The sequence below is a fragment of the Canis lupus genome, chromosome 34, assembly GCF_003254725.2.
Source record: "Canis lupus dingo isolate Sandy chromosome 34, ASM325472v2, whole genome shotgun sequence".
In the NCBI taxonomy this organism is placed as follows: Eukaryota; Metazoa; Chordata; class Mammalia; order Carnivora; family Canidae; genus Canis; species Canis lupus.
Window position 1 is genome coordinate 9,519,849 of NC_064276.1, and position 14,711 is coordinate 9,534,559.

General features: G+C 59.7%; 1 protein-coding gene across 1 annotated transcript; it reads right to left on the minus strand.

Moving 5' to 3' along the window:
- Positions 1–1,625: 1,625 nt before the first annotated feature.
- IRX1 (iroquois homeobox 1) lies at positions 1,626–7,081 on the minus strand. The gene is made up of 4 exons (XM_025451382.3): positions 6,777–7,081; positions 2,793–3,837; positions 2,386–2,458; positions 1,626–2,068 (listed from the first exon to the last, which is right to left on the minus strand). Exons 1-4 carry the CDS (start codon positions 7,053–7,055, stop codon positions 2,011–2,013), a joined length of 1,455 nt encoding a protein of 484 aa, XP_025307167.1. The 5' UTR covers positions 7,056–7,081; the 3' UTR covers positions 1,626–2,010.
- Between the last annotated feature and the right edge of the window lie 7,630 nt (positions 7,082–14,711).

Genomic DNA, 14,711 nt, shown 5'->3' on the forward strand with positions numbered 1-14,711 from the left:
TGAGCATAAATGGAGGCTGGTGCCCACAGCGACTCCCAGGCCCAGCGCCTCAGATCTCCAGCCATGCTCCCCGCCCCGCCCCCCCCCCCCCCCCCCAGCCACAACGCCGCGGTCAGGACCCCATTCCGCTTCCAGCCCATAGAGGGCGCGCCGAGCACGTCCATTCGGAGGGGAAGCGTCTCCACGGTAGCCGCAGCCCCGGTGCCCGCGGCGGGCCCTCCGCCCTCCGCCCTCCGCCCTCGGCCAGGCCGGGCGCCCCTCTCGCCCCGCGCCCCGCGCCCCGCACCCCACGCGCCGCCCGTGCGCGCTCTCCCGCCGCCTCTGCGTCTGCCCTCGCCGTCCCGCCTCCAGCCTCGGGGGCCGGGAGGGGACCTCTTGTTCTAAAACCACGGGGACAGCCGGGGGATGGCGTGGAAGGGGCCGGTCAAGGGGCCATCCCCCGTGCGGTGCGTCCCCACCACGCCACGGAGGAGCCAGGGGCAAAGACGGCCGCGCCCAGCCCTCGCCCTTGGGCCGAGGCGCCCAGACAGCTGGGGCTGAAGGGGCAGGAGACCGAATATGCAGCCGGGGATGGGGGGTGGGGGTGGAGTGGGGGTGGGGGTGCTCCGCGCCTGGGACTGGCCCCTTTCGCACTGGGCAGGTTCCCCTGCAGCTCACGTCCTCCCGGCGGTCCTGTTAATGCTGCCATCCTCGGTGTCCGGGATTTCTGCCCAAAGTCGTCTGCGCCCAGTTTGAATGCAGGCTGCGGAGGGGCGTCCGCTCCGAGCGCCCCAGGCCCGACGCCCTGCCGGCCGCGGCTCCCCAGGCCCTGAGCCCGTTCCCATCCGTGCGCATCCGAGACCCGCTCCGGGCCGGCCCCGCATTGTCCTCGCGGCGCTCCCTCCCTCCTCCCAGACCCCGCCGCCAGAGGCTCTTTTCCTCTGACCTCCGGGCGCCCAGCGCAGAGCCCTGGCTTAAAGGGACATCCCCGGGCGACCAAGCCCCCACCCCCCTTTCTCAGCCCGAGAGGCTACCGCAGCTCCCTGGCTCACAAGCCCAGGGAGCCCAGGGAACCCAACCCAGGCGCTGCATCTCCCCCGGCCATCAGGACAGCTTAAAAGAGCCTTCCAATCTCTCTCCACGTTTGATTTAACCAAGTAACTAAAAAATACATTCAAAAGCCAAAATTTCATACTCCATTATGTCCTCACTCTACCCACCAAACGACCCGACGCCAGGATGCACTGTTGAGACAACGAGTTATAAATTGATTTCAAATCTGAAGTTCTCCTTTGGGGACATAATTGGAAATTCTTTTCATTTTTTTCCCCCATTGTGCCACTTGAAGAAATCGGTTTTATAAACTACTAAAAATCGAACTCATTTATGTTCCGAGAAAGGCGTGCCCCCAGATAAACCTCTTAAAGGTCGGGAGGAATTAAACTGCCAACAAGAAACTGCACTAGTGACAACATTAACAAATCCAACAACAACCAAAAAAAGACTGTGAGAAACACCAGCCTGGGGTGGAAACTCCCCAAGGAGCCTCTCGTCCCCAGCCAGGGGCACTTGGGCCCTGCCAGCATCCCAGGATCCGAGACATTCCTGCAGACACCCAGCCACACACAGCAGCAGGAGCAGCGGGCATCATTTCATTTAGTTTATTAGACAAAAATATATGATTTAGACAAGTTCGCTGACGCGCTATTTACAATCTGAAATCACTCTATATACAGAAAGAAGGAAGGAAAAAAAAAAAAAAGACACAAGCACGTGGGGCATTTACCGAGCCGATAATCAACCGGAGCGGAGCGAGGTGACAGCCACCAAAGGTGTGGGCAGAGGCCGGGCTGCCTGGACCCCGGCCGGAACGAGCCCCTTTCTGCAGAAAGCGATGGATGGGAGTCGTTGACGTCGTGGCCATATTTGTCCTTTACACCAGTTCTGAAATATTTGTCCTAATTCCTCCCTCATCCCCTCCCTCCCGAATTCCTCCCCCCTCCCCCCGCAAAAGTAAAAGAAGACCCTGAATCAGGCCGACGGGAGGGCTGCTAGGATCCGCGGCGTCCCCTCCTGCGGGGCCAGCGAGCTGCAGGGGAAACACAGCGAGACAAGAGGCACAAGCACCGTCAGTCTCGGAGGGCCGCTGGGACCCGGAGTCGCCGGTTCCGCCAGCCGCTCCTGGGGGCGTGGTCGCCAGCCCCGCGCCGCTCCCGGGTCGGGAGAAACCCGCGGAGGCCGAGGGCCCCCGCGCCGGCCGGCGGACCGCACCCCCGACAGTGGCCGTAGGACCCTGCCCGCCCGGCGCTGCTCGCGCTCGGGGCCCCGAGCACCCCGCCCCTGCCCCCGCCACCCCGGCTCCCCGGCTCCCCGGCCCCACGGAGGGTTCGAGCAAACAGCACTCACTTGTCGCGCACGGGCTGGAAGGGCGATTTTAACTGCTGTGCCGGCGAGTCCGGCCGGGGGACGAGGTCTCTCTCTGCGAGGGAGGGGGAGAAGCAGAGCGTTAGGAGACAGGTGTGCGCCTTGGGGCGGGGTGGGGGGGAGGCTGCTGCCGAGGTGCTCCAGCCTCTTCCCCACCCACTCCCTCCCCCCCACAGCTAGGACTGGGTCTCCCTGGGCAGGCCTGCCGACAGAACTCAGCTCTCCCGACGCGGCCTCGGTCCCCTAATCCCGGCGGACATCGCTGCCCACCCCGGGCTCTGGCTGCCTCTGCCTCCGTCTCCCGGCCGGTGCTCGCCCACCACCCCCACGCTCTGCGTGGCTTCCCGATTCCCGGCTCGGGGCGGGGCGGACACCCCGGGGCGCCCTACCTGGGAGCGCGGGGCTGCTGCGAGCAGAGGCCTTGTCACCGTGGAGCACCCCCGCGGCCACGGGGACGGGCGGCTGCGGCTGCGGCGGTGGCGGCGGCGCAGGCAGGTGCGGGCCGTGGGGCGCGGCGTGGGGCGCGCCCACGCCCAGGAAAGAGCGCATGTTGAGCAGGGAGCCCTGCGCGAGGAACGCGCCGTTGGTCCAGTTGGAGAACTTGCCGATGTGGCAGGTGTACAGTCCGTGGCTGGGCAGGAAGGCGGGATGCTGCAGCGGCGTGCCCGCGGGGGGCCCGTGCGCGCCCGGGTGGCCGGCGGGAGGCGGCGGCGAGGCCTTGGGCGCGCCGTCGGGGCTCGTGGCCGTCTCGGCCAAGGACCAGATCTTGGGCTTGCTGTGCGGCGCGCCCTGCAGGCCACCCGCGGCGGCGCCCGGGCTCAGCAGGCGCGTGCTGCCCGGCTCTGGGCCCTCCTTGACCAGGCCCAGGGGCGAGTCCTGGGACTTGAGAGCGTCGGCGGCTGCCAGCGGCGAGCCCTGGTCCCGAGCAAGGGCCGTGGGTGCCGGAGGCCCGCGCGGCGCCTCCGCCTTGTCCTCGTCGTCTTCGTTGCTCTGGTCGCCGTCGTGCTCGTCGATCTTGTCGATGTCAATGCTCTCCAGGTCGATCTCCTCATCGTCCTCGGCCTTCTCCGGGTCGCCCTCAGTATCGCTTCCGAAGAGGGCTCCGTCCTCCTGGTCCTTGCTGCGCGCACCCCACGTCACTTTGTTCTCCTTCTTGAGGCGCCGGCGCGCGTTGGCGAACCAGGTGGACACCTGCGTGAGGGTCATCTTGGTGATGATGGCCAGCATGATCTTCTCGCCCTTGGTGGGGTAGGGGTTCTTGCGGTGCTCGTTGAGCCAGGCCTTGAGCGTGCTGGTGCTCTCGCGCGTGGCGTTCTTGGGCCGCCCGGGATCCCCGTACTGGAACTGGCCGTAGGGGTAGTAGGCCGGCGCCGTGTGCGCTGCGAAGGTGGCAGGGTGTACCCCGGGGTTGTCTTTGAGTTCATACTGTGAGCCCTGCAACCACAGAGCCACCAAGGGGGGAAGAGAGGGAGAGCCGGGGTGCAGGGAAGAGAGGGAGAAAAAGAGAGAGAGAGAGCGCAATGAGTCCCCAAAACTGGGAATGGGGGGGGGCAGCCGCTCTTGTCCGCTGGAGAACAGGAAGGCCCCCAGTGCACCACCCAGGGAGGAAGTAAGGGGTCAGAATCCTGAGCCGCCTCTAGAAACTGAGCTTCCAACCATCTTTAAGGGGTTTTTGTTTTGTTTTGGTTTTGGTTTTGTGTTTTTGTTTTTTGGGTTTTTTTTTTCTTTTCTTTTTTCTTTTTCTTTCTTTTTTTTTTTTTTTTGGTCACTCAAGAGAAGTTCCAGAACCTTGCATCTCCAGAAGACCACAACGGGGGCCAAGGCCCCATAGAATTTCTCCAGGCTGCCCTCAATTCCCTCCACCCCCACCCCCCACAACAACTTCAAGAGCAGTAATTTCCAAGTTTATCTCACACTAACTAGAAGGGAAAACCTTTTAACTGCACTGAGAAAACAGTTTCTCCAAATGTAAAGAATCTAAAGCCTAACCCCCCCCCCCCTCCGACCCCGAGGGGGTCAAGCAAAATAAACCACCTCGGAGTTTTCTTTAGGTCCAAATCCACCAGCAATTTAAAATGAAAGCAGACTCCTTTTAGCTCCCAAATTAATCTGCATATAATGGCTCCCCACACTTAAAGGTCGAAGATGGTGACAGGTAATTTAAAATTTTAATCCGGGCCATCATCAATAACAATAACAAAAACATCATTTGTTTTTTTTTTTAATACAAAAGCAGGGATTCACCGGTAAAATATTAACGGAGGGCCCCCAAGCCGCTGGCTGCGGGAAGGGGACTGCTCTCCTAGGCCTGTTCTCACTTTATCTCCTAAGTTTGACTGTGATGTGGCAAGAGCAAGCACAAACTGTTTGCAGGCATTTAGAGGCCGTGATTTATTTGCGATCAATATTCTTTTTATCATCCGTAGTAAAACACAGCAAGTCAAATTATCCCATCAGGTTTTTTGGTAAATAACATTTTATCTTTCTAACAACCTCATTAGGCCTCATTATTACCATAAATTGCCCAGACCGACATTCACTCACAATTTTATCTTTTGACTTCCAATCATAACGGCTTGGAAACCCAGGCCTAGAATGAAGAGTTTGGATTGAAGCTTACTTTCCGAGAACTGGAGGGAGACCAGTAGCAGATACATACACCTTGGGGAGGAGGGGGGCATTTCTACAAGGTTTCCCCTTTAGTAAAAATAAAATAAAATAAGATACCAAAAATCAAGCATTTCCCTTCCCCATCGCACTACAATGGGAGCGGATTCACACCACACAGCTCCCTTTCTCTTGCAGAAACACCATGGAGGGGTTCCCAAATGGCACACATCCGTACTCAAAATTTCTGTTTAAAAAATGATAATTCTCCACGTAAATACGGTCCAGTTGCTATGTTAGCAGAGGGGGTTCCCAGCCTGAGAAAGTTGTGAAGAGCAGAATATTTCTTTGACTAATGAGTTTAGTGGTGGAAAACACAGAGAAAAGGTTGCCCTGGCCAGATTTCGTTTCTGCCCAATCTTTGCAAAGCGTACTTGGCACTTTTCTAATTATTTTGGTTGTAACTGTAAGGAGGACATTTCGGCCTCTTCTCTGCTGGGAATTCTTTTTGAAAGGATACCTTGTAAATCTCTCATCGCTTCCCTGGCATCCCCAGCCGCCAGAACAAAATGGGAGCTGATCTTTTTCGATAGCGAGCGGTCTGAAAGGCAGCTGGGGCCGCTTTCAGAGAAATAGCCTTTCTTTTCAAAACTACAAGAAAAGTTACAGAAAACCCCACCAGCCGCTTTGCTCGTGTACAGTGGGCCGGTATTTATTTCCTGGCTCTTCTTCTGCGGGGAGCCGGGACACGTGGGGGGGGGGGGGCTGCAAACGGCCCTTACCCCGAGGGCAGCAGCAGCGCCAGAGGGGCTGCCTCCCCGGCCCCCGGGCCCCCCGCGCCCGCGCGCAGTTCCCCAGGAGCCCGAAGTTTAAGCGCGACCTTGCAGTCAGACCAGGGAAAATGGATCCTCTGCACCGACAGAATGGCGAATGCCCCGCCGAGAATGAAATTTGCAGCTCCCTCCCCCCATCTGACACCCACTGGGACGGGAGACTAAGAGGACAGCATTTATTTTAAGCCCAGGGACTCTGTTTTCTTTAATCCTCCATTATGTAACGCGGAAAGAAAAGTGCTTTTCATTCGGTGCAAAAGAAATGAAAACTTTGGCAACTTAACGAAAGTCAAAGCAAACACCGTTTCGGACGCCAAAATCATTTCCACTCTCCCCCCCCCCCCCCCCCGCTAAATCTCAGAACTGCACACCCTCCAATACGAGACCCCATCCGGCCCCGTCTCATCTCCCCATTGTTGGGTTTACTTCGATCAAGTCTCCGAGGCTTTCCAGGGTTCCCTCCGGCCAAGTCGGACACAACCACAGGAGTCACCGACGCGGGAGAGCACCGAGCGCCCCCCGCCCGGCCCCCGAAGCCCGAGAGGTCGCGCGAGCCGAGTCCGCAGGCCGGCCCGGGGCGTCCCGCCGAACCCGGCCGCGCGGCCGGAACCCCGCCCGCCGAGCCCAGGGGGGCGCGAGCGCCTGGGGCCCCCACCTCCCGCCCGCGCGGCGCGCGCCCCGGGCCTGCGCCTCCGGCCTCCGGCCTCCCTCCCGCCTCCCGCCTCCCGCCGAGCCCCGGGTCGCGGCCCAGGCCTCCCGCCTCCCCGGCCCCGAGCCGCCGCGGCCGTCGCCCGCCGGCCTCCCCGCGCCCCCGCCGCCGCGCGCCCCGCGGGCCAGGCCTCCCCGCGCCCCGCGCGCCCCCCGCGCCGCCAGCCCACCCGCGCCGGCGGGGAGCGGCCGAGGCGGGGGCGCGGGCAGGCCCGGCGCACTCACCATCTGCGAGAAGAGGCTGAGGTCGGCGGCGTAGGGCAGGAAGGCGCTGTAGTTGGGCGCGCCCGCGTAGGGGCCGGCGGCCGCGTACATGCCCAGCACCGAGGTGACGGCGGCCGCGCCCGCGCCCGCGCCCGCGCCCAGCTCCGCCGCCCCCGGCCGGCCCGACGAGGCGGCGGCGGCGGCGGCGGCGGCGGCCAGCACCCCCGGGCGCTCGCCGCCGTAGGCGCCCGGCCCCGCGGCGCTCAGGTACTGCGGGTAGCCCAGCTGCGGGAAGGACATGTCCGCGGATCCGCGGCGGCGGCGGCGGCGGCGGGCAAGTATTAAAGGGGCGGGGGCGGGGGCGGGGGCGGGGGTCGGCGCGGCGCGGCGGGGGTGGGGGCGGGGGCGGGGGCGGGGGCGGTGGGAGCGGGCGGCCGGCCGGGCGCACTCGGGCCGGCCCGGCGGCGGGGGCCGGTGGCTGCTGCTCGGCCCGGTGCTCGCTGGCGCCCGGCTCCCGGCTGCGCCCGGCTCCGCGATCCCGCGCCGACTGCGGCGGCCGCCCTCCGCTCGGCGGCGGGGCTTTCAGACACAATTTGAAGTTGATGCTTTGATTGGCATCCCCTTGAGCGCTGGCCCCGCCCCCGGCTCCCCGCCCGCCCCCTCCCCCGCCTGCCTCCCGCCCGCCCCAGCCGGCCGCTCCCGCCCCTCCCGGCGAGCACGTGGTGCTCCGCGCCGGTCGGGCCACCTCCGTCCGCCGTGGGCGCGCGAGCTGCGGGGCGGCGGGTGCGGGGCCGCCGGCCGCGGGCTGCTTCCCGGCCGGGCCCCGCCGCCGTCTCCCGCCCTGCGCGCGCCGGCTCGCAGCTGTCGGACCCCGGGGCGAGCCGCGTCCGAGCCGAGGTGCGTCTCTCTTTCAGGGAAACCCCTCGGCGCCGGCTCCTCCGCCGCTCGGGCAGCGGGGCCGGCGCTGGGGCGCCGACGGCCGGCGGGCAGCGGCCTGGCCTCCGAGGTGGCGCTGCCTCCGCGTCCCCGGACCCCCGGGCAGGAGCGCACCCCGGTGCCCCTCGGCGCGGCGCGGCGCGGCGTCCGCGGGCCCCTAGGTCTTCGCGGGTCACCCGGCAGTGCAGACGCGGGAGGCGGCCGAGCTCTGCGGGCTTCTGCAGTTGGGAAAACTTTGAGCCGGGGCAGCCGGGAAGCCGCCGCGACAGGTTCTTGGAGGCGGGGGTGGGCACCGTCTTTGCTGGAAAATCGCCACTGCGGGGGGAGGGAGACGTTCCGCCCCCGCCCCGGCGATGGAGGAGCCGAGTGTGGCTCCGGGCCCTCGTCTGTCCACTAGGTGTGCACGTGCAAGAAGCCAACTTGCGTGGCGGTCTGCGGCCCGCGGCGGCGCCGCCACCAGCCCGGGGACAGGCCGTCCTCTCCTCCGTCCCTCTCTCCCTCCCTGCCTTCCTCCCTCTCGTCTGTCGTCGGCCGGAAGAGCGAGAGGACACTGCCGTGAACCCGGCGCTCGGGGCAGGCTCCAGGTCCGCGCTGGGGCTCGGACGACCGGGGCAGGTCCTCCTCGCCTCCCGGTGCACGGCACATCTGTCGGGCAGGCCGCGTCCCCGTGCCCCGGGCGGCTTGGTCCCGCGGACCACGTAGGGAGTGTGCCCAGGATACCCACCCCGGGTCGGGATCGCTTTTCCTGCCAGCTCCTAGCAGCAGCCAGCGCCGGGCACCACTCCCTGCCCTGCAGGGAGGGACCACTGGACCCGCAGGAATGTCACCCGCGCACTGCGGTGTCAGCCTTGGTTTGGGCCACATCCGTTGGCGGAGTGGAGGCTGGCTGGCCTCTGGGCCATGTCCTCGGTGTACTGTGCTGCTGACGACCTAGGCCATCCGCGGGCACTCTGGACCCAGCGACCTGGCCTCCATCCCATAGCCCCCCTCCTCCCCTCCAATTGCCTGGATCATGCAGGTGGAGTGAGTGACTCTTCAACCATCAGGAAGGCTCCCATTTCCCCATTTCGGGGCCTGAGGACACACAGAGAGCCACTGCCTATAATTAGCAACAATAACGCCCATAATACTAATTACTAATTACCAGCTCCATAATCAGGCTTTAATTTCTCCCCTCAGTCAGACTTTCTTCCTGCTCCTGCTGTCCCTTCGCCCCTTCCCCGACCACTCCCCGACCTCTGCTAACTAGCCCTTGCTCACTCTAGAAATCCTCTGCAGCTGCCTGGGCACCTTTCCTGCTTGGAGGCAGATTCTGGGGTGTGGGCAGTGAGCACTAACCACTCCCAATCTCAGAAGTCACTATATGGCAGCTTCCTCCTGCTCCAGACCCACCACCTCCTGGCCTTCCCAACCCCTCTCTCCTATATCCAAAACAAACCACTGTCCTGTTTAGCAAACTTCAGTGTCACATTTCAGGGTGACAGGTAAATACAGGTGAGATAAGCCTTCTTCCGTGACCTGCAGAGCAGGTGAATGTAAGCCCAGAGAAATTTGTCAGTGTCAGGATTCAGCCGCATTGACTGATCCTCCTTCTCACTCCCTACCCCCAGCCCACAGCAGCCCACTTTAGTGGTCCTCTAGCTCTCAGAGCCTGGCGGTGGTGGGGGTGGGCAGCAGATTTTGTCCTGACCACCCACACACACCCCCAGTCACCTGCTGTGTCCTGCCTGTATCACCTCCATTTGGGTTATGAAAACATGATTCTAGAAGACATCAGGAACATGAGTAGGAAGGGCCCTCCCAGAAACAATGAGGATTCCACGGTAGTGGGAGAATCATCTCTGAAAGGCCTGTGGGCTGCCCGGGAAGCCCTAGAAACATGCCTTCCTGCTGACTGTGGCCATTCTCTGCCCAGGGCCAGGGCTAGAATCCTTCAGAGCCTGGGTGTGACCCCTGGCTCACCTCCTCCCTTCCTCTTCCTTGAGCTTCACCCAAAAACTGGCATTCAGAAAACTAAGAAGCAACCTGACAGAAGAAGAAGAAAACTGCTTCCAAACCATCCCATTGGAGAGGAAGAGGAAAAGAGAAGGATCTAGAACATCCTGGCTCAATGTCCCCATGGAGGGTGTCATCCTGCCAGCCCTCCAAGCCACACGTGTTAGCATCAAATAGCTAGTGGGGCTGAGCCTAGACCTTGGGCCTCACTTGAACATTTGCTTATGTTCAAGAACTTTCCCCAGAGAATCCAGAACTTTCCCAAGAGAAGATGGTCCAGTTCACTGTTCAGCCTTTCTGGGGTCCTCGTCATCCCTCTGATGGCAGAGAGGCAGTTGCAAATAGTAGGGCCAGGCAGGGTTCTCTTTGGGCTCAGTGGCACTGGCTGGGGACAAGTTGTGGGGTTCCAGAGGCCCAGGGCCATGCTACTCTGGATCCTTCACCCACCAGCAGGGAGAAACCCCCTCTGCAGACTGTCAGCACTGTCCCTACCTGGCAAGGGGTGGTTCAAGCAAGCCATGTCACTGGTGTCACTGGTCTGGAGGCCTCCCCGAGGACCAGAGCCTCCCCCTTCCTTGTGGCAGGCCTACCACCAACATTGAGCCAGAGGCAGGACAGTGGAGCCAGTGGTACAAAGCCAGACCTAGAGGTCGCTGTGTGGCCAAATCGGAGCTCTGACTGGTTGGGTCCTGGCTCAGGTTGGAGAGGGAGCGCCAAGGATGCCCACTCTGTGGCCCTCAGCAGTTGGACCGGGTCATGGGCCGGACCCAGCAGAGATGGGCAGCGTCACCTCTGGCAGGTGACCAGAGCCTTGTATGTGAAAAACCTGGACCCTCAGCTCTGGGAGCTGGGCGTTCAGGTGTACCCGAGGGTGTGCCGAGTACCCTAGTGCAGGGGGTTCCAGAGGAAGGGGACTCTGGTGGGGAGGAGAGAAAGACCCTGAGACCTTGGTGTGAGTTGGCAGAGGAAGAGGGTGGGTTGGTGAAAATACAATTTTGGACCAACTTAACTTTAAAACAGGTTTCAAGGCTTGATGGAAAGTTTATTTGCTGGTTGTCATTAGGTGGTGGTGGGGGGTAACTTTTCTAAATAGGAGGAGATTGTTACCCCAGCTTCAAAAAGATCCTGTGCATGTTCTCCCCAGTCCACAGTAGTGGTCAGTCTACTCACCACCCCCCTTTCTTTTCTTTTCTTTTCTTTTCTTTTTTTTTTAAGATTTTATTTATTCATGAGAGACAGAGGCAGAGACACACAGGCAGAGGGAGAAGCAGACTCCCTGCAGGGAGCCTGATATGGGAGTAGATCCGGGGACTCCAAGATCCAAGATCACGCCCTGAGCAAAAGACAGAGGCTTAAGCACTAAGCCATCCAGGCGTCCCCCACACACCCCCCTTTCAGTCCACACAAGGATAAGATTAAACAAACAGCATCCCCATTTACAATTTTATTTCTTCTCAAATAATTCTGCACTGATTGTGAAGCCCCGGGGACCCAGGTCCCTGAAGAAGAGGAAGGGACTCAGGAGAAACACCCCACACCCCGGAGCCATTCTGGGGACCTGCCTCTGGCGCCAAAAGACCTAAAGAGGTGGCAGAGGGGAGCCGGCCTCAGGGATGCAGCGGCGGCGCCTCGGCCTCTTCCTCCGCCTTTCAAGATGGCCAGTCCTTCCTGTGCCGATGGCCCCGCCGCCACGCAGGGCAGCGGCTTGGCGGCGGGGCTTGGTGGCCTGACCTGGCCCGCGCCCCCGACCCCGGCCCTGCCCTCCGCCCGGTCGCGCGCCTCCTGATTTATGAGTCTTGTTAAATACTCATTAGACTCTGCACCGTCCTCCAGCAGGACCCAGGAAGCCACCCTGCTCGGCGACAGCAAGGCGAGTGTCAGCCAGTCCCCGGCGGCGGAGAAGCGCGCGGGAGCGCGGGCTGTAGCCGGGTGCCCTGGGGCGCCAGGCCCGGAGCGGAGCCGGATGGCCGCGGTGACCTGCCGGCCCGGGCGCCCGGCCCGCGCTGGGGACCTGCCGCAGCCCCCCGTGCGCCCCTGAGAGCGCGGCCCGCCTGCCCCGCGGCCAGGGCGGGGCGCGCCGCGGAGGGACCCGAGTGGAGTCCGGCCTCAGTCTCCAAGGACCCCAGGAAAGTCCGGGAGGAGACGCTCAGAAGCGAGGAAGGAGGGACGGTGGGCTGCTCGGGCAAGTGCCTGGATGCCGGGGGCCGCGGGGCGCCGTTCCCGGGACCGGGGGGCGGGAGAGCAGCCGCGCGGGTGCGCGGAGGCCCCGACCGGCCGGGTTTCCCGCCACCGCGTTCCCGGGCCCGGAGGGCCGCGCCGTCGTCGTTCCAAGTGTAGGAGGAGGTGAATTACATGCGTGCGCACACACGTAAATATTTTATAAACCTCCCCTTAATTAACCAAATCATTTCCATTATGCTTCCAATGTGATCAACGGCAACGGTGTGAGGGTTTTCAGGGTTTATAATTTGATGTCACCAGACGGTTGCTCGGGGGCAGAGGTACAATCGCCGCGCCAGCTGCACTCGTATTTATTTGTTTTTCTACCGTGTTCCTGTAGGGCCCCATTATGCAGTTTTTAATTAGTTTGTGTTTGTATTTCACCCGTCCCAAATCAATGCCATCCCGGAGCAAGGAGATGTAAATTCTCGCAGTACAGGTGTAGCTGCCTGCTTCGGAACACTAGGAAACGCGTGTCTGACACATGAACGCGGGGCCGCCACGCAGCCGATTGTCAGCTCTCGGCAGCCAAGAGGCGCAGATCAAAGCCGCCGGGACTTCGGCGCCCGCGCCAGCGCCTTCGTGGCTGCGGCTCCCGATGCCATTAGAGGGAGCTGGGCAGGGCTCGGCGTGGGGGACAGAGTCCCTTTTCCCTTTGCCCACGCCCTGTGCCCCTGGCGGCGACGCCGGCCTCTGGGGGCGCGACCCGCTCGCTCGGGGCCTGTGCGCGCCGCTCGCTCGCGCCTGGGCGCCTGGTGGGGCGCGCACCAAACCCAGCCCCCGCGAAGAGAAGATCGCTGGGACTTCCTGCCGGCGTCCGCAGAGTCCTGTAACCCAACCCGGTGCGCACAGCCCGAATTTCTGGAATCTCCAGGCCTGATTTCCGACCCCCCCCCCCCCCCCCCCCGCCCCCAGCCACCGTTGTGTTGGCTGTCTCTTCCTTCTTGAAATGACCTCTGTGGAGTGCCTGTAAATCTATCCCTCCAGCCACCGAGGAATTCTTTTAAAGCTTTCTTTTTTGTCAGGAATAAGAGATTGTTCATCTTTAACTAGACCACATAGAAATTATGATTCAACAGCAGTGTGTATTTAATTAGAGTAATCTCACTTGAATTTAATTACTTAATGAATTATTTGTTTAAAAGGTAGAACGTCTTGTTTGCCAAGTACAGTGCAGACCTCTGATAAGAACTTCTGTTATAAGGACATTACAGCTTAAAAGCAGTCATGTGTTAAGGTTTATATTTTAACTCCTTGAGTATGTGACTGTTAACTGTTAATGTACTACTCAGACAAAATCTGTGATAGTTAAGGGTGCAGAGAGAGTGTGCGCAGAGGTTCTTTTCTGTGCACACATCCCTTTGGAAATTAGCACCCTCTAACTTTTGTCGTGTAAGTCTATTTTTAAACTTCTTGCATTCTGCTTTCGGTAGGCAGTTTCCTTTTTTCTAGTGCAAGATGACAGCTGTCTATTAGAGGACTCATCTTACGATTAGTATTTGCAATGAAATGGCACATCCTTCAGGAAAAATCCTGCCCTGCTCCCCTGGGTCCCTGAGGCATCCACAGGAGCAGCGGGAAGACTTTCTGGGTTTATCAATCTTCACAGGATTGGAAGCTACCAAGGCCCAGACTTTGACCTTAACCCTCCCCTCCTAAACTGTGGAAGAATTTAATTTCCTCTTGTTTTCCAAAAGCAAGAGCAAATAGCCCCAAGCCCTGCCATCCTTCCTGGGAGGCTCGGAAGGTGACTTGTGTCTAGGTAATTGTCACAGTTAACGCAAAGTTCATAACCAGGGCCAGGGGAGGGGGGATGACCCCCTGGAAGTCTAACAGGATTTCTGTGTTTTCTGTGGTTAGGTTGCTGCAGAGGCACATGCTGTGGTTCCTCCTCTATCCTGCGTGATGGACAGAGCCTTCTATCCCTGCGTGGTGGAATTTCAGCAGAAAAATGCATGTACGGGGTGAGGGAGGTGGCAGAAAGTGTTTCACCCTCTCAGGGAAGAGAAAATAAGAAGTAGGAACACCTTAAATCCACTAGAATGAATTCCACTGTCATTTTCATTAATATTTCATTGATCAAATAAGTTAAATAGCAGATTTGCACACTATTGTCACATACATATTAAATACTACTAATATAGTGTCCAACTAAGTAGGAATGAGCTTATAAGAGAAGTATGACACTTTGATAAGAATTATTAGCTTTTTTGTTTTTGTTCAGAATCCCTGAGGTTTATCGTAGTTGTGCATTTTGCAGCGGGTGCTCTAACTACCAGCGGTGGTTATCATGTAAACTTAATCACATGCTATTGTGGCTACAGGAGCACCTTTCTTCTAAAGAACCGGATCTACATGAATACATATTTTAAACTATTTATGAATTTACTTCACATATTCTTCCAAATAACAACTGACAGTAACAACCAGAAAGGACATGAGATAATAACTCAGGAATGAGAATACATTTCTCAGATCTGAGCAAATCCAAAGACGATTTGCTAGTAAAACCCTCAAAGGGAATGATATGTGTAGGATGGAAAAAGGTGAAAACACTAAATGGCATATTTATGTGTGACTCTTGGAGAACTGTTTGAAATTTAGACCAGATAGGACTCTACCTCCCATGACTTCCTATCAGCCCTCAATCACATCTATTAGAAAAGATTAAACCTACCTACCAGAGAGACCTTTTAGAAATATCTAAAAATATCTATTTTAGTTGACAAATATCCACCCACACAACATCCCTAGCAGCAAGTGTTATGCATCAAGGTTCCACAAAATGTGTGCAGCAGAAGTCAC